At 43.0% G+C, this 19050-nt stretch overlaps 1 protein-coding gene across 1 annotated transcript; it reads right to left on the bottom strand.

Annotated features, from left to right (window-relative positions):
* Positions 1 to 10072: 10072 nt before the first annotated feature.
* On the bottom strand, positions 10073 to 16617 carry LOC139338731 (zinc finger protein 19-like). The gene is made up of 4 exons (XM_070973978.1): positions 16446 to 16617; positions 11820 to 12538; positions 11114 to 11579; positions 10073 to 10146 (listed from the first exon to the last, which is right to left on the bottom strand). The coding sequence occupies exons 1-4, from the start codon at positions 16615 to 16617 to the stop codon at positions 10073 to 10075; spliced, it is 1431 nt and encodes a 476-aa protein (XP_070830079.1).
* Between the last annotated feature and the right edge of the window lie 2433 nt (positions 16618 to 19050).

Here is a 19050-nt window from a genome sequence, read left to right as displayed (position 1 = left end):
CAGGATGACATTTGTGAAGACCTGCTCCCGCCATGATTCAAACGTGTGCCACATACGACACGCCCCTTAAATAATAAAGACTTCATAGGCTACACCAGTGTATCCTCACTCTGATTTCCTTCAGAAGCCTCCTCTCTCCTCGCTCCTCGTCTCCTTCGGGTGCATTTAAGCAATTGGAAGATCCTTCATCATAGCGGAGGGGAAACGACTTCCGGGTCGACGAAGGAGAGAGGAGACGAGGAGGCACAACACGTGTTTTCCAGCTAGCAAGCTAAGTTAGCTCCATTAGCTTCACAGGACGACAGGACGTAATTCGGATATTAAACGTTTTCAGATAAAGAGAACAGCACAGAGTCTGTTCTGACAGGTTTATCTGGACATTTTAAGTTCGCGGAAAATACAGTTTGGTCTCTGTTGAAGCTTCTCAAACTTGCACTGGGTGTGAGTTCTGTCTCCGCCAAGTTCCTGCTAGCAAGCTATGCTAACTTCCTTTGGCATTCCTGCTAACAGGAGATGAGTCAGGAGTTAAACGTGTACAAAGAGCCCATTTAAACTGGTTAATCTACACAAACAGACTCTGATGGTTCACTCCGAATATATCGCCGGTGGTATGAAAAGGTAAACACTTCCGGTCTCCTAAAGTGGATGGTGTCGGCTCCACCATCTCTATTTGGGCATTTTTAAAAACAAACACATTACTGATTGATTACTGCTTGCACATGTCTAAACAAGACAACCCTACAAACAGTCCAAATCTAATGTTTGCGTCTTATCTGGCCACTGTTTATTATCTACTAACTTAAAATGTTCGCTTCACACTTCGAGAAAATGTGTTGCTGAGACAACGATGAAGTTAGTCTGATAGTGTCTACCTTCAAAATGCCGTTTTAGTATCAGCCTGTTTGGATGATATGTAGCTTGTGAAAAAAATATGTACAGAATAAATAATCATGACAGTTAACGCAAACGTCCTTTCTTGTTCATGCAGATATTTTTCTGATTTGTTTCCTGCTCTGGTTCCTTTTGCGCTGCCTCCATTTTGCCTTTTCTCTCCTTTGTCTTGGCAGCTTCAGTGGATGAGAAACAAGTTGGCTTTCACTTCCTTAATTCTTTTAGGTCAAATGGAAATGGAAAACAAAGTCTGTTCAGTGCACATTAATGTCATGGAGCATTGAATTTTTTATCATGCCTTCAGAGTCACATCATTGTTACAAGTAAAGCTTTATTTATACAGCAATTTTGTGTGCTGTACACACATGAAAAGGAAAAAAAATGAATAAACAAATTAGGTAAAAATAAAATATAAAACAGCACAATGAGAAACAGACCAGACAACAAAAACAACAAAAAAATGAAGAACAAAGATCTATGAAAAGATTTGCCTGTAGATATGCGTTTTTAGAAAAAATCAGCAGCTCTGATAGATGAGGAAGATGATTCCAGAGGATTAATCAACAGGATCTTGTAGTTTACTCCAAATTTTACAGGAAGTCAAAGGAGGGAGCAAGAACAGGAATAATGTAGACCGTCGGCTGGTTCTAGTCAAGAGCCTGACAGCTGCATGTTAGAGTGAAATGCACCAATAAACTGATCAACTGCAGAGAAAAATCAGTTGTATCAGGACAAATAAGGGTTTCTGCTTAGTCAGAGTTGAGGCGGAGGAAATTAAGAGACATCTATTCTTTGGTGGCAGCGCAATTACGGACAGAAGACAGTTGGTTGAGGTTATTGGGTTTAGCAGATGAATAGATCTGTGTATCATCAGCATAACAGTGAGATAACACGTCCTGAAAGCACCTGAAGAAATGAGCCGGAGGAAACAGGACTGGTCCGAGGACCGACCCCTGAGGGACACCACAGAGCAGGGAGCTGAGGAGGACACGATTGTTGATGCTGACATGAAAATATTTATTTGTAAAATAGAAATGAAAACCTTTTCAAGCTGAGCCAGAAATGCCAACACAGTTATGCATCTGATCAAGTCAAGCAGTCAATTTGTAACCTTGACAGAGCCACAAGAAAGTATATATTTTGGATTCAAATCAAAGCGCAAACCAAAATTGGCTGTCTTTATCCACTGGGATACTGAAAAATGCATTTGCAAGGTCAACAGAACCATTTACTGTTGGATGGAACGTGAGAGAGGATTGTGTGTTGATTCGGGACATTTGGTGCACGTGTGGATTGCAGCATTTACTGCTTGCAGGTCTTGTACAAATCTCCACTCATCAGGTTGCAAAGCATCTCTGATTTTCTTGACAAGAAAGATTGGTGTTCACACAGGACATTTTTCACATGGAATGATCACTCTTGCTTCAAGGAGGGATTCAAACACTGGTTTGATGCCCTCAACTGCATCTTTTTTCAAAGACTATTGTTTTTTGCATGGTCTGCAGGAGGATTTTGGTGTGATCACAACCGGTTTGACGCCCTAATCATACACATCACATTTGTGTTTCGCCCACAAACATGACGGAACCTGATTTAACTCAGGAATTTCAGAGACATCCTTTATGAAAGTGTGATTGCCAAAGAATAAATAAATAAAAACCTTTTTACCTCTGTGGCTGTTTGGAAATCTGTTTCTGGAATGAGCTCAACAGTCCCTACCGAGGTCACTGCAGTAGAAAACCTTTGTCAGTGCAGCTTTAGATGCGGGTGGAAATCCACATCAGGATCTGATGTTTTTCCCCACCCGGAGGCCTCGTTGCATGCTTTTATCCAAGGTCCTAAGTCCTAGAGAAAGAATTTCTGATTCTGATTCTGATATCTTTCTGCATGATAACTGATTCTGTGGCATCTGAGTCGACCAGAAAGGTTATGTCTCGTCCCTCATCTGTGAGTGTGTGTTTTGGCATTTTCTTTTCTCGTGTGTGAATTTTCTGTAGGTTTTAGAAATTCTTTCTTCACCAGTTTTTTGTGTAGACTTCAGATGTTGAATGGCTTGTGAAATAAGGCGTTTCTTGCTGTGTGTGTCTATTTAAGAAGAAGAAGAAGAAGAAGAAGAAGAAGAATTCCTTTATTTGTCACATTGAACACACAACATGCAGATTTGAGAAGGAAACTGCACAAGCCATGCATCTGTGAAATTCTTTCCCGCTTTTTGAACCATCCATGGTCAGTCCTTCCTCCACGGCAGAACAGGAGTGGTGGGCTGCCAGTCGACCGGCGCCCAGGGACCCAGCTCTTGTTTGTCAACATTGGTCAGGTGGTGATCTTGCATGTTTTTAGTGGGGGTATTTCTATGGAGGATACCCCAGGTGAACACGGGGAGAACAAGCAAACTCCACACAGAAAGGCCCTTATTTTTCCTCAAGCAGCAGGCACCAAAGGCATGGTGGAGGACACACACAGGATTCGATCAAGCTGTGAAGTGACAGTGTTACCACCCAGCCACCATTCTGCATGTTAGTGGATGTGTTTTTACTTATCTGCTGTGTGGTCTGCCGTCTCAGCCCTTGCGTCATAACTAGATGAGTCCATCACTGTTAATTTGGTCAGTACATTGTTCATCATATTTTGTGATCATTAACCAAATATTGGGAGAACACATCAGAGGTACTTTTTCAGATGCTTTATCTTTACTGCTGTTGGAAGCCATTGTTGAAAAGGAAAAAGGAGAAAAAATGTTTTAGATTTTCAGTTTCTTCTTTTCTTTAGGTGGATTTGTGAGGACCTTGGATTTTTATTTTTATTTATTACTACTTCAACCAATCAAATGTGGATATTTACTTAGTTTCCTTGAAAGTTTTTTCCCCATTTAACCTTAATTTCACTGTTTTGACGAAACTAGCCACTTTTTTTTATGCTAGTGAGAGTGTAATGTAAAATTATTCTAACCCTCTGCGTTCTTAGAACTGCAAACCTAAAACTAAACGATCATTGATGGTAACATTCAAAGCTTTATTAATGTGCACAGGGGCTGTATCGATGAGTCACAGACTCTACAGCGGTTTCCAAAACCTGCCCTGTTAATACGTCTATGACAGCACAGTCCAGGTGGTGAGGACCTTTTACTGTTTCCAAATTTACTCACCAGAAAGGTTGTGTGCCAGAAAAAGTTGTCTGGATCACGCCAGTGAGTGGACATCGGTCCTCACGTGTCTCCAGCTGATCAGACTTAAAACCTGCAGCTCTGAGTCCCGAACGTCACCTCATGGGTGATCCTGCCGACAACGCCAACTTTGTTCTGGCAATTTTGGACTAAAAAGTACAGAGACGTTTGTTGTCTTTCTCAGAGTTTATTCTGACGCCTGCAGACGGACTCCCTCCCTGCTGTCTCGAGTGTGAGATGACAAGAAAGAGCCCGGAGCAGGAGAAGCTGTGAGATTATCAACAATTCATTATCTTTGCAGACAGGATGACTTTGTTCTCTCATCAGAACAATGTCAGCACAATAGGCACGTCATAATGTGTTGTACAGTCAGGACAACAGGTTCACTTCATCAGTGCATAATAACATACTGTACGTGGTGTCATGGTCAGCAGATTATGACACACACACACCTAATCATATGACATGGTTCTTCATTTGGCTTTAAAACAGTGAATGCTTATGATTCAGTAAAAGATGGTTAACATAAATTCCCATTACACAACAAACAAACAGTGACCTGATGTTTTAGCAAACCGATGAGGTTTTGTATAAAATGAAACCAAAGCACTTCAGAAAGTTGCATGATGGGGACGGACACACTGCTGGATCTGCACTGAGATATGTGGGGTTATTTTTACTCTCACAGCGTTCAGTAAACAATCTGTTCATGGTTGAGAAACATGTCATGGCTGACAAGCACCACAAAGTTTACTTAGTTATTTGTCCAGATAAGCAACTGGTTTGGTACACAGCCCGACACGTAATGTCAAAAGGCACATGTAGACACAAACAAACCAGAGTTAAAATGACCATGTGGCTTCACCTCAGATGAAACGATGAAGCACAACTTATTAGCGTCCATTTCACCGTTTTGAAATGATCAGTGTTGAGCCAAATCTTGCTTTCAATGTTGTAATCCTGCTGGAAAAGTTGGCTCAACAAGCATCTCTGCAGATTCATTTACTTCCACTGCTCTCACCAGCACACAATGAACCTATTATCACAAACACTGCAACTAAATGGTTTCTCCCGTGTGGGTGAAGAAATGTTCTCTCAAATGTGATTTTTGTGCAAATCCTTTACCACAAACTGTACAACTGAATGGTTTCTCCCCAGTGTGGACAGTCAAGTGTCCTTTCAAATGTGATTTTTGTGCAAATCTTTTACCACAAACTGTGCAACTGAATGGTTTCTCCCCTGAGTGGACAGTCAAGTGTACTCTCAAATTTGATTTTTGTGCAAATCCTTTACCACAAACTGTACAACTGAATGGTTTCTCCCCTGTGTGGACAGTCAAGTGTACTCTCAAATTTGAATTTCGTGCAAATCCTTTACCACAAACTGTACAACTGAATGGTTTCTCCCCTGTGTGGACAGTCAAGTGTACTCTCAAAAGTGATTTTCGTGCAAATGCTTTACCACAAACTGTACAACTGAATGATTTCTCCTTGTTATGCATTCTCTTGTGTCTGGACAAACTGCTTCTGGAACTGAAATTAGCTTCACAAACTGAGCATGTGAAAGGTTTTTCTCCCGTATGAACTCGTAAATGTGAGGTCAAAGATGAGCTGTTTGTGAATCTTACACCACAGACTGAACAACTGAAGGGTTCCTCCCCTGTTTGGATTCCATTGTGTTTCTGCAGATGTTCCTTTGAGCCAAGGCTTGTAGCACAAGAGCTGACTGAGGTTTTTCCACTATTACATTCCATATCACTTCCAGATACTTCATTGTTTTGCAGAGGCTTCAAACCTGATGGAGGTTCCCTGCTCTCCTCCCACTCACAACTGTCATCCGTCTCAGATTCAGAGGAGTCTGAAGTCTTGTCATGAGTAGCTGGTTGTACATGATCTGGATTAAAGTTCCTGTCTGGTCCTGGTCCTCTACAGTCCTCTCCATCAGATCCTGTGTTCATCTGTTCAGTTTGTCTCTGATGAAGCTGTGAGGACTGAGGTTCCTCTTCAACAACCTCTTCTTCACTCTTCACAGGGACACTGAGTGTGAACTTACTGAGATCAGCCTCCTCCAGCTCTCCAAGCTGCTCTCCCTCCTGATTGGTCCACAGTTCCTCCTGTTCCTCTTTCATGTGTGGCAGCTCTGGTGGGTCCTCCTGGTCCAGACTGTCCAGACAGTCCTGCTGCTCAGGAGGATCCTCTTCTTGACTCACAAACTGCTGCTGGACGTCTGTGGAGGATCATGAAACACATACACACCTTTTAGAAAACTGTCATTTCCTGTTAACATTTAAACTTTCTTTCTTAAATGTGGAGAGATGTTGAACATATTTGGAAGTCTTTCAAACTAAAACAAACTCCAAACATATCGTGCACTTTGCATTTCATCAGAGCAGAAACGCCATAAAATAACAGTGTGGTAATAAGAGCTGGGCGACACGGCCAACATCTTCTATCAATTCAGTGGTTTCAGATAACCACATCGCACAGACTTCATCATATTTGACTGTTTTCTACTTTCATTTGGAACTTAAATACAGACAAAACTGTCTCACATAAGACAGAGACGACACTATATAACAGAAACACTGATGCCCAACATACCTTATGTCCGTCATATTTTCAAGGCTTTCATTAATATATTATATGTTGAGAGCTCCGATAACAGCAGGTTTCCAGCAGTTTGCAGTGAGAATAAGCAGTAAAGAGTCAAACCTGCTCTGTGTAAGCGGACTTCAGGCTGGAAAACAGCGTCCAGTAGTTTTCTTTGTCCACAAAGTTCCTCCTCGTACTCTGCTATCCTTCTTTCAAACAGCTCAATTATCTCTTCAGCAGCCGCAGTTAGTCGCTGCTCCACAAAAGCTCTCAGCGTTTGAGCTTTAGACATTTTTACTGATTAACAGCAGCTTTTCCTCCAGACACACTCCGTTAAAACTGTTGGCTCACTCTGATGTGCTGCTACGTTCACGTCCGTGTTTCCAGCTAGCAAGCTAAGTTAGCTTCTTTAGCTTCGCAGAACAACAGATGATTCAGATTCCAAACGTTCAAACAAAGAAAGCAGCTCGGAGTCTATTCTGACTGCTTCAACAGGAGATGCGTCCGTGGTGAAAAATTCCGAAAGTTTCCTTAAACTTTATCCACATACAAACTCTGGTGATTCACTCCGACTTCGTTGTACGACAGCGTGTGATAGATAACTGGAAAAGTGAGCGCGTTAGCCACGTTAGGTAGAATTACTTCCGGTGCAATGTCTTTTGTTGTTATAATGGGATTTGATGGCAGGTTGCAACTCGTACACGGTGCATATCGCCACCTACTGTATCGGAGTAGGTAGTGTGAGACACAAAGTTCCTCCTCGTACTCTGCTATCGTTCTTTCAAACAGCTCAATTATCTCTTCAGCAGCCGCAGTTAGTCGCTGCTCCACAAAAGCTCTCAGCGTTTGGACTTTAGACATTTTTACTGATTCATAGCAACTTTTCCTCCAGACACACTCTGTTAAAGCTGTTGGCTCACTCTGATGTGCTGTTACGTTCACGTCCACGTGTTTCCAGCTAGCAAGCTAAGTTAGCTTCTTTAGCTTCACAGGACAACAGGGCATAATTCGGATGTTAAACGTTTTCAGATAAAGAGAACAGCACAGAGTCTGTTCTGACAGGTTTATCTGGACATTTTGAGTCCGTGGAAAATACAGTTTGGTCTCTGTTGAAGCTTCTCTAACTTGCGCTGTGTGTGAGTTCTGTCTGTGGCCAGTTACTGCTAGCAAGCTATGCTAACTTCCTTTAGCATTCCTGCTAACAGGAGATGAGTCAGGAGTTAAACCTGTACAAAAAGCCCATTTAAACTGGTTAATCTACACATACAGACTCTGATGGTTCACTGCAATTATGTCACCAGTGGTATGAAAAGGTAAACACTTCCGGTCTCCTAAGAGGACGCCATCAGCTCCACCATCTCTATTTGGCCATTTTTAAGACAAACACATTACTGATTGATTACTGCTTGCACATGTCTAAATAAGACAACCCTACAAACAGTCCAAATCTAATGTTTGCATCTTATCTGGCCACTGTTTATTATCTACTAACTTAAAATGTTCGCTTCACACTTCGAGAAAACGTGTTGCTGAGACAACGATGAAGTTAGTCTGATAGTGTCTACCTTCAAAATGCCGTTTTAGTATCAGTCTGTTTGGATGATATGTAGCTTGTGAAAAAAATATGTACAGAATAAATAATCATGACAGTTAACGCAAACGTCCTTTCTTGTCCATTTTTCTGATTTGTTTCCTGCTCTGGTTTCTTTCGCGCTGCCTCCATTTTGCCTTTTCTCTCCTTTGTCTTGGCAGCTTCAGTGGATGAGAAACAACAAGTTGGCTTTCACTTCCTTACTTCTTTGAGGTCAAATGGAAATGGAAAACAAAGTCTGTTCAGTGCACATTAATGTCATGGAGCATTGAATTTTTTTATCATGCTTTCAGAGTCACATCATTGTTACAAGTAAAGCTTTATTTATACAGCAATTTTGTGTGCTGTACACACATGAAAAGGAAAAAAAATGAATAAACAAATTAGGTAAAAACAAAATATAAAACAGCACAATGAGAAACAGACCAGACAACAAAAACAACAAAAAAACGAAGCCCAGAACAAAGATCTATGAAAAGATTTGCCTGTAGATATGCGTTTTTAGAAAAAATCAGCAGCTCTGATAGATGAGGAAGATGATTCCAGAGGATTAATCAACAGGATCTTGTAGTTTACTCCAAATTTTACAGGAAGTCAAAGGAGGGAGCAAGAACAGGAATAATGTAGACCGTCGGCTGGTTCTAGTCAAGAGCCTGACAGCTGCATGTTAGAGTGAAATGCACCAATAAACTGATCAACTGCAGAGAAAAATCAGTTGTATCAGGACAAATAAGGGTTTCTGCTTAGTCAGAGTTGAGGCGGAGGAAATTAAGAGACATCTATTCTTTGGTGGCAGCGCAATTACGGACAGAAGACAGTTGGTTGAGGTTATTGGGTTTAGCAGATGAATAGATCTGTGTATCATCAGCATAACAGTGAGATAACACGTCCTGAAAGCACCTGAAGAAATGAGCCGGAGGAAACAGGACTGGTCCGAGGACCGACCCCTGAGGGACACCACAGAGCAGGGAGCTGAGGAGGACACGATTGTTGATGCTGACATGAAAATATTTATTTGTAAAATAGAAATGAAAACCTTTTCAAGCTGAGCCAGAAATGCCAACACAGTTATGCATCTGATCAAGTCAAGCAGTCAATTTGTAACCTTGACAGAGCCACAAGAAAGTATATATTTTGGATTCAAATCAAAGCGCAAACCAAAATTGGCTGTCTTTATCCACTGGATAGTGGAAACCAAAACTATGCCTGGTTGACACATTAAATCTCTCCCTAACAAAGTCACAGGACAACGTTTTGACAGCAAAAATGAATGTTTAATCTTTCCATCAACATCATCCTGACATGAGAGTGGGGCTGTATACTTCTCTATGACATGAGTGCCTGTTGTACCCACTGTCTTTGCATACCTGCTGCTTAGTTTTGGGGTTGGGCTGATACTATATATATAGTTCTGTCTTTCTTTTCTAGTTTTATTTTAATTCCATTCTTATAAGGAGCACTGCAACTAACACAATTTCCCTCCGGGGATAAATAAAGCATTTCTGATTCTGATATCTTTCTGCATGATCACTGATTCTGTGGCACCTGAGTTGACCAGAAAGGTTTGTCTCGTCCCTCATCTGTGAGTGTGTATTTTGGCATTTTCTTTTCTCGTGTGTGAATTTTCTGTAGGTTTTAAAAATTCTTTCTTCACCAGTTTTTTTGTGTTGACTTCAGATGTTGAATGGCTTGTGAAATAAGGTGGTGAGGACCTTTTACGGCTTCCAAATTTACTCACCAGAAAGGTTGTGTGCCAGAAAAAGTTCTGCGGATCACACACAGTCAGTGGGCATCGGTCCTCAAATGTCAGACTCCAGCTGATCAGACTTAAAACCTTCAGCGCTGAGTCCCGAACGTCACCTCATGGGTGATCCTGCCGACAACGCCAACTTTGTTCTGGCAATTTTGGACTAAAAAGTACAGAGGCGTTTGTTCTCAGAGTTTATTCTGACGCCTGCAGACGGACTCCCTCCCTGCTGTCTCGAGTGTGAGATGACAAGAAAGAGCCCGGAGCAGGAGAAGCTGTCAGATTATCAACAATACATTATCTTCGTAGACAGGATGACTTTGTTCTCTCATCAGAACAATGTCAGCACAATAGGCACGTCATAATGTGTTGTACAGTCAGGACAACAGGTTCACTTCATCAGTGCATAATAACATACTGTACGTGGTGTCATGGTCAGCACATTATGACACACACACACCTAATCATATGACATGGTTCTTCATTTGGCTTTAAAACAGTGAATGCTTATGATTCAGTAGAAGAGAAGATGAATAACATGAATTCCCATTACACAACAAACAAACAGTGACCTGATGTTTTAGCAAACCGATGAGGTTTTGTATAAAATGAAACCAAAGCATTTCAGAAAGTTGCATGATGGGGACGGACACACTGCTGGATCTGCACTGAGATATGTGGGGTTATTTTTACTCTCACAGCGTTCAGTAAACAACCTGTTCATGGTTGAGAAACACGTCATGGCTGACAAGCACCACAAAGTTTACTTAGTTATCTGTCCAGATAAGCAACTGGTTTGGTACACAGCCCGACACGTAATGTCAAAAGGCACATGTAGACAAACAAACCAGAGTTAAGATGACCATGTGGCTTCACCTCAGATGAAACGATGAAGCACAACTTATTAGTGTCCATTTCACAGTTTTGAAATTATCGGTGTTGAGCCAAATCTCGCTTTCAATGTCATCATCCTGCTTCATCCCGTGTGGATGAAGAAGTGTCTTCTCAAATGTGATTTTCGTGCAAATCCTTTACCACAAACTGTACCACTGAATGGTTTGTCGGCTTGTGGACAGTCAAGTGTCGTCTCAGACTTCCATGTTGTGCAAATCTTTTACCACATACTGTACAATTGAATGGTTTCTCCCCTGTGTGGACAGCCGAGTGCTCTCCCAAATGTAATTTTCGTGCAAATCCTTTACCACAAACTGTACAACTGAATGGTCTCTCCCCTGTGTGGATAGTCAAGTGCTCTCTCAAATGTGATTTTCGGGCAAATCCTTTACCACAAACTGTACAACTGAATGGTCTCTCCCCTGTGTGGACAGTCAAATGTTCTGTCAAATGTGATTTTTGTGCAAATCCTTTACCACAAACTGTACAACTGAATGGTCTCTCCCCTGTGTGGATAGTCAAGTGTTCTTTCAAATGTGATTTCTGTGCAAATCCTTTACCACAAACTGTACAACTGAATGGTCTCTCCCCAGTGTGGACAGTCAAGTGTCCCATCATATATGATTTTCGTGTAAATTTTTTACCACAAACTGTACAACTGAATGGTTTCTCCCCTGTGTGGACAATCGAGTGTGCTCTCACCTGTGATTTTTGTGCAAATCCTTTACCACAAACTGTACAATTGAATGCTTTCTCCCCTGTGTGGACAGTCGAGTGTCTTTTCAAATATTTTTGTTGTGCAAATCCTTTACCACAAACTGTACAACTGAATGGTTTCTCTCCTGTGTGGACAGTCAAGTGTTCTCTCAAATGTGAATTTTGTGCAAATCCTTTACCACAAACTGTACAACTGAATGGTTTCTCCTTGTTATGCATTCTCACGTGTCTGGACAAATTGCTTCTGGAACTGAAATTAGCTTCACAAATTGAGCATGTGAAAGGTTTTTCTCCCGTATGAACTCGTAAATGTGAGGTCAAAGATGAGCTGTGTGTGAATCTTACACCACAGACTGAACAACTGAAGGGTTCCTCCCCTGTTTGGATTCCATTGTGTTTCTGCAGATGTTCCTTTGAGCCAGGGCTTGTAGCACAAGAGCTGACTGAGGTTTTTCCACTATTACATTCCATATCACTTCCAGATACTTCATTGTTTTGCAGAGGCTTTAAACCTGATGGAGGTTCCCTGCTCTCCTCCCACTCACAACTGTCGTCCGTCTCAGATTCAGAGGAGTCTGAAGTCTTGTCATGAGTAGCTGGTTGTACATGATCTGGATTAAAGTTCCTGTCTGGTCCTGGTCCTCTACAGTCCTCTCCATCAGATCCTGTGTTCATTGGTTCAGTTTGTCTCTGATGAAGCTGTGAGGACTGAGGTTCCTCTTCATCAGCCTCTTCTTCACTCTTCACAGGGACAATGAGTGTGAACTTACTGATATCAGCCTCCTCCAGCCCTCCGAGCTGCTCTCCCTCCTGATTGGTCCACAGTTCCTTCTGTTCCTCTTTAATGTGTGGCAGCTCTGGTGGGTCCTCCTGGTCCACACTGTCCAGACAGTCCTGCTGCTCAGGAGGATCCTCTTCTTGACTCACCAACAGCTGCTGGACGTCTGTGGAGGATCATGAAACACAGACACACGTTTTAGAAAACTGTCATTTCCTGTTCACATTTAAAGCACCGCTTTCTTAAATGTGGAGAGATGTTGAACATATTTAGAAGTCTTTCAAACTAAAACAAACCCCAAACATATCGTGCACTTTGCATTTCATCAGAGCAGAAACGCCATAAAATAACAGTGTGGTAATAAGAGCTGGATGACACGGCCAACATCTTCTATCAATTCAGTGGTTTCAGACAAACATACTGAACATACTTTATCATCTTTGACTGTTTTCTACTTTCATTTGGAACTTCAGTACAGACAAAACTGTCTCACATGAGACAGAGACGACACTATACAGCAGAAACACTGAAGCCCAACAAACCTTATGTCTGTAATATTTTCAAGGCTGTCATTAATATATTATATATTGAGAGTAGGGCTGGGCGATAAAACAATAACAATATGTCTCGCGATAGACACAATTCAATTCAATTCAATTCAATTTAATTCAATTCAATATGCCTTTATTCATCCCGCGAGGGGAAATTCCAATTTCACAGCAGCATCAATAAAGTGAACAGAATGATAAAAGACAACAAGTGCAACAATTTATCACACAGCAAGTATATACAAAAGGATGGGATAGAAAGAGAAATGTCATCCTAAAAAAATAGTAAATAGTATTTACAGACTGTTGTGTATCGGAAAATAGTATTTACAGGCTGTTATGTACCCACAGACTTTTATGTACCGAAATATTGCACAGATTGTTTCACATGTTCAGTTCAGTTATTGCACAGATTGTAAACATATTATTGTACTGATTACTTGGAGCAGCTTCTGTTGTAAAGCCTGACAGCTGCAGTAAGGAATGACCTGCGATACCTCTCCTTCACACACTTTGGATGTAGCATCCTGTCACTGAAGGAGCTCTCAGTGCAGTGAGTGTGTGTTGGAGGGGGTGGGAGTCATTGTCTGTCCTGGAGGACAGCTTGGCTGTCATCCTCCTCTCCCCCACCTCCTCCACCTGTTCCAGAGGGCATCCCAGGACAGAGCTGGCCTTCTTGATGAGTTTGTCCAGCCTCTTCCTGTCAGCTGCTGTGATGCAGCAGACTACACCATAGAACAGGGCAGAGGCCACAACAGAGTCATAGAAGGTCTTCAGGAGTGCCCCCCGCACCCCAAAAGACCTCAGCCTCCTGAGCAGGTAGAGTCTGCTCTGTCCTTTTTTATAAAATGCAGTGGTGTTATGAGTCCAGTCCGGCTTGTTGTTCAGATGAACACCCAGGTACTTATAAGACGTCCCATCTCAATGTCCCTTTCCTGGATGTTCACTGGTGATGGGGGAGAGTGCAGGCGCCAACGGAAGTCCACAACCAGCTCCTTGGTTTTATCCGCATTAATCAGCATTAATCAAGTACACGTAAAGGACACGTAACCAATATCAGTAAAAAATGTCTTTGATAAAACATTTGACAATTTTTTTTTTCTTCGTTGGAAGAAAGCAGAAGTTGCAAAGCGAGGTTGGTTGCATGAACAAAGGCACTCGCTCTCAGGTAACCGAGCAGCGTAGGGAGTAATCACTGATCAATGGGAGTGACACGCTAACAAGCCAATCATGTAACAGTATCAAGTAAGGATGCACATTTTAAATTTTTTTTATGACCGTTAACCGACGCCCTTTAACGATTAATAACCGTTAACCGATAAGATTTAAATGCCCTTACATGCTGATATTCCGTCATACTGCCATTTAGACATATCACCATCCCGAAATACCACTATTCCGACACACAAACGTCCCACCATTCCGACAAGGCTTTCCATGTTAGGAAAGGCTGGAATCAAAGAGACACTGACTTGGCACTGCAGATTTACAATGACGGCAAATAGATTACTCCTCTAAAATGTAAAAAAAAAAGCTACAAGATTTAGATAATTAACAGTGCTGTAGGCTTCAATCGTCTCCTATTGCTTTTTAAATTATGTCGAGAGCGAGCGCGCTGGTGATTTCTTTAATTGTGTGTTCTGGTTTATTTCCAAAATGAAGTTTTAGCTTCTGAAATCAGATTTTTAAACAGTTCTGATGGAGCTCAATGTTTATCTGGATGATGCGGCTTCATTCCGAACCATTTTACTGTAAACCTGGACGACCCGCGGCGTGTCTGGAGATAATGTAACGTGTGTTTTGTGCGTAATTGCGCACAATAAGCTGGTGCTTCGGAAGTTGCATTTGGTCGTGTTTGGCCTCCAGTGCCTTGCATGCAGGTGTGCTGTGGTTGAAGTGCCTGACAAGCCGCCTCGCTGCAACAATAACACGATGCACAAACACATTAAATCTGTCATTTACCGCCAGCTGCAGTGTATGTGCAAAACGGGATCGAGTCCCAGCTGACCCATCCGGGAGAGTTGGCTGCCACGATGTTGCGCGCGTTGTCGTGGACGCATGCGGACACTTTCCCACTAAGTCCCCACGTCTCCACTGCATCAACCAGTTTAGTTGTGAGGTTATCAGCTGTGTGTCTACCTGGCATGCTCTGCGTTAACAGGACGGCAGAATTAACTTTCCAGTACTCATCGATACAGTGACATGTAACTGTCACGTAGCTCTCTGTTGTGAGCGCGGTCCAGCAGTCCGTTGTAATAGCCACGAACTTACGAACTTGACAAGCCCCCATGAGTTGATTGACATAGCTAAAAAACAAAATTGACCGTTAGTATTTATCGGTTACCGTTCCCGTTATCAGTTAACGGTTAAACAGTTAACCATGTGCATCCCTAGTATCAAGTTCGGTTGCACCAGCTCGTCGTCTCATGTTTAATTCTAAAACAGGGAAAGTCAGCTCGCCAGTATGGAGTTTTTTGGATTTTATAAGTCGGACCGTAGTCAGACCAATGTGGTCTGTAACTTATGCAAGACTGTCGTCCCCACCAAGACCGGTAACACCACAAACTTGTTTAACCACCTTAGCCACGCTCACTCCACGAACGCAGCCGTATTCACTAACATCCAACAACATCTGCAACCGCAGCACCACCGCACAAGCAGCTGACCGCCATGCAGAGGTATCTGCTTCAGTGCCTGATGACAAATCATCTAAAAGGCACGAAGACGTAACGGAGGCAGCGGCGTATCATATAGCTAAAGACATGCTTCACTGAGCACTGAGGAGAAGCCAGGTTATAAACATCTCTTACACGTGTTGTTTTTAAACACACTTGCAATAAAAATATAATTGAATAGTTCATGTATGTTTAGAGTAAGAAGAGTGACTAAAGTTGTTCATATGTCGAGGCTGGTTTTATAGTTCAGTCAGTGTTACTGTGCTGTCATCATGTTTGTTTGTTTGTTTGTTTGTTTGTTTGTATGTTACAGATGTCAAGTCAACCTCAGTTTCTGCTTTGTTTACAAAACACTGCACATATCTGAAAACATTTTATTCAGCAGAAGGTGAATCAGCTTGTGAACTTCCTGCACTAAACCTGCAGTAAAGAAAACTTCTCAGGTTTCTCTGTTTACATGTTTACACTTTAATTTACATGTATTATTTGAGTGTTTTCCATGGTTGTGTTCATTTCCTTTCCTTTCTGCCTTGATAGCTGAGGGGATTATAATCAGAGGAAGGTTAAATTTAAAATAAAAATGTTTAAATTGAATATATTTTTCTCCTGGTCCTTATTTGAGATAGGTCATAAAAATATCATTAATTATTGATATCAACCGATATGAAACCCTTATATCGTGATTTAGTTTTCAGCCATATCGCCCAGCCCTAGTTTGTAATCTTTTCAAGGTTTTCATTAATATATTACATGTTGAGAGCCTCGATAGAAGTTGAACTCTTAGTCAAATGAGAGGATGTCAGCAGGTTTCCAGCAGTTTGCAGTGAGAATAAGCAGTAAAGAGTCAAACCTGCTCTGTGTAACCGGATTTCAGGCTGGAAAACAGCGTCCAGTAGTTTTCGTTGTCCACAAAGTTCCTCCTCGTACTCTGCTATCCTTCTTTCAAACAGCTCAATTATCTCTTCAGCAGCCGCAGTTAGTCGCTGCTCCACAAAAGCTCTCAGCGTTTGAGCTTTAGACATTTTCACTGATTCACAGCAACTTTTCCTCCAGACACACTCCGTTAAAACTGTTGGCTCACTCTGATGTGCTGCTACGTTCACGTCCGTGTTTCCAGCTAGCAAGCTAAGTTAGCTTCTTTAGCTTCGCAGAACAACAGATGATTCAGATTCCAAACGTTCAAACAAAGAAAGCAGCACAAAGTCTATTCTGACTGGTTTAACAGGAAATGCGTCCGTGGTGAAAAATTCCGAAAGTTTCCTTAAACTTTATCCACATTCAAACTCTGGTGATTCACTCCGACTTTGTTGTACGACAGCACGTGATAGATAACGGAAAAAGTGAGCACGTTAGCCACGATCAGTATAAGTACTTCCGGTGCAATGTCTTTTGTTGTTATAATGGGATTTGATGGCAGGTTGCAACTCGTACACGGTGCATATCGCCACCTACTGTATCGGAGTAGGTAGTGTGAGACACAAAGTTCCTCCTCGTACTCTGCTATCGTTCTTTCAAACAGCTCAATTATCTCTTCAGCAGCCGCAGTTAGTCGCTGCTCCACAAAAGCTCTCAGCGTTTGGACTTTAGACATTTTCACTGATTCACAGCAACTTTTCCTCCAGACACACTCTGTTAAAACTGTTGGCTCACTCTGATGTGCTGCTACGTTCACGTCCGTGTTTCCAGCTAGCAAGCTAAGTTAGCTTCATTAGCTTCGCAGAACAACAGATGATTCAGATTCCAAACGTTCAAACAAAGAAAGCAGCACAGAGTCTATTCTGACTGCTTCAACAGGAGATGCGTCCGTGGTGAAACATTCCGAAAGTTTCCTTAAACTTTATCCACATACAAACTCTGGTGATTCACTCCGACTTTGTTGTACAACAACGCGTTATAAATAACGGTGAAAGTCAACACGTTAGCCACGATCAGTATAAGTACTTCCGGTGCCATATCGCCACCTACTGTATCCCTCGCCACAGGCTCTGCGCTGCTCTCACGATGCGCTGGAGGTTCTTCCTGCAGGACGTGGAGCAGGCGCCGTACCACACGGTGATGCTGCTGGTCAGGACGCTCTCGATAGTGCCTCTGTAGAAGGTGTGCATGATGGGGGCCGGGGCTCTAGCTTTCCTCAGTTTGCGGAGGAAGTAGAGGCGCTCGTTCGCTTTCTTGGCCAGCGATGTGGTGTTGGTGGACCAGGAGAGGTCCTCAGTGACGTGCACACCCAGGAATTTGGTGCTGCTCACCCTCTCCACCGTAGCACCATTGATGGTGAGAGGGGCATGCTGGGGGCGTCTTCTCCTGAAGTCCACAACAATCTCCTTTGTCTTCTCCACGTTCAGAGAGAGATTGTTGTGTTCACACCACAAGGCCAGGCGGCTCACCTGGACCTCGTCGTCGTTGCTGATGAGACCCACCACAGTTGTGTCATCGGCAAACTTGACGAGGAGGTTGGAGCTGTACGACGGTGTGCAGTCGTGGGTCAGCAGAGTGAAGAGGAGGGGACTCAGCACACATCCTTGGGGGGCCCCCGTGTTCAGTGTGGTGGTGCTGGATGTGTTTCTGCCGACCCGAACTGCCTGAGGTCTCCCAGTCAGGAAGTCCAGCAGCCAGTTGCACAGTGAGGTGTTTAATCCCAGCTGGTCCAGTTTTGTAATGAGCTGTTGCGGGATGATTGTGTTGAATGCTGAGCTAAAGTCTATGAGCAGCATTCTGACGTAAGAGTCTTTTTTGTCCAGATGTGTTAGGGCTGAGTGGAGGGCAGTGGAGTGGCGTCATCGGTCGAGCGGTTTGGCCGATATGCAAACTGGAAGGGGTCCAGGGAGGGTGGGAGGACAGTCTTGATGTGTTTCAACACTAGCCGTTCGAAGCACTTCACGAGGATGGGAGTGAGTGCTACCGGACGGTAGTCGTTGAAACAGGAGGGCGACGACTTCTTCGGGACAGGGATGATAGTGGTGGTTTTGAAGCATGTGGGGACAACAGCTTGGCTCAGCGAGATGTTGAAGATGTCTGTGATGACATCCGTGAGCTCTCCGGCATAGTCCCTCAGCACACAGCCAGGAATGTTGTCAGGACCAGAAGCTTTGCGAGCGTTGATCCTGCTGAGTGTCCTCCTCACACTGTCCGGGGACAGCGTCAACACCTGTTCGCCGGGAGGGGATGGGGATTTCTGTGCAGGTGTGTTGTTGTTTGTGTGTTCAAAGCGAGCAAAGAAGTCATTTAGCTCATTTAGCAGGGGGGTGGAGCTGTCACAGGTCTGCGGTGGGGGCTTGTAGTCCGTGATGGTCTGTATCCCTCGCCACAGGCTCTGCGTATCCCTGCTGTCGCTGAAGCGATGAGCTATCCTCCTGGAGTACAGCTTCTTGGCCTCTCTGATGCCGCGTGACAGGTTTATTGCCGGATTCAGGTGTGTCTCTGATATTGCAAGTACATGTAATTTGTATTCAGTCAGA

Source organism: Chaetodon trifascialis, chromosome 11 (genome assembly GCF_039877785.1).
Source record: "Chaetodon trifascialis isolate fChaTrf1 chromosome 11, fChaTrf1.hap1, whole genome shotgun sequence".
NCBI classification, from domain to species: Eukaryota; Metazoa; Chordata; class Actinopteri; order Chaetodontiformes; family Chaetodontidae; genus Chaetodon; species Chaetodon trifascialis.
Note: the sequence above shows the minus strand (reverse complement) of the source record. Positions and strands in the feature narration are given on the sequence as shown.

Excerpts from the sequence above, each read along its gene's own strand:
- LOC139338731 (XM_070973978.1), bottom strand. The coding sequence starts at position 16,617 with ATGTCTAAAGCTCAAACGCTGAGAGCTTTTGTGGAGCAGCGACTAACT. Across the intron at positions 12,539-16,445 it reads AATCCGGTTACACAGAGCAG|ACGTCCAGCAGCTGTTGGTG; the intron begins GTTTGACTCTTT and ends GATCCTCCACAG. Across the intron at positions 10,147-11,113 it reads AGGGGAGAAACCATTCAATT|TCCAAAATTGCCAGAACAAA; the intron begins GTACAGTATGTG and ends TGTACTTTTTAG.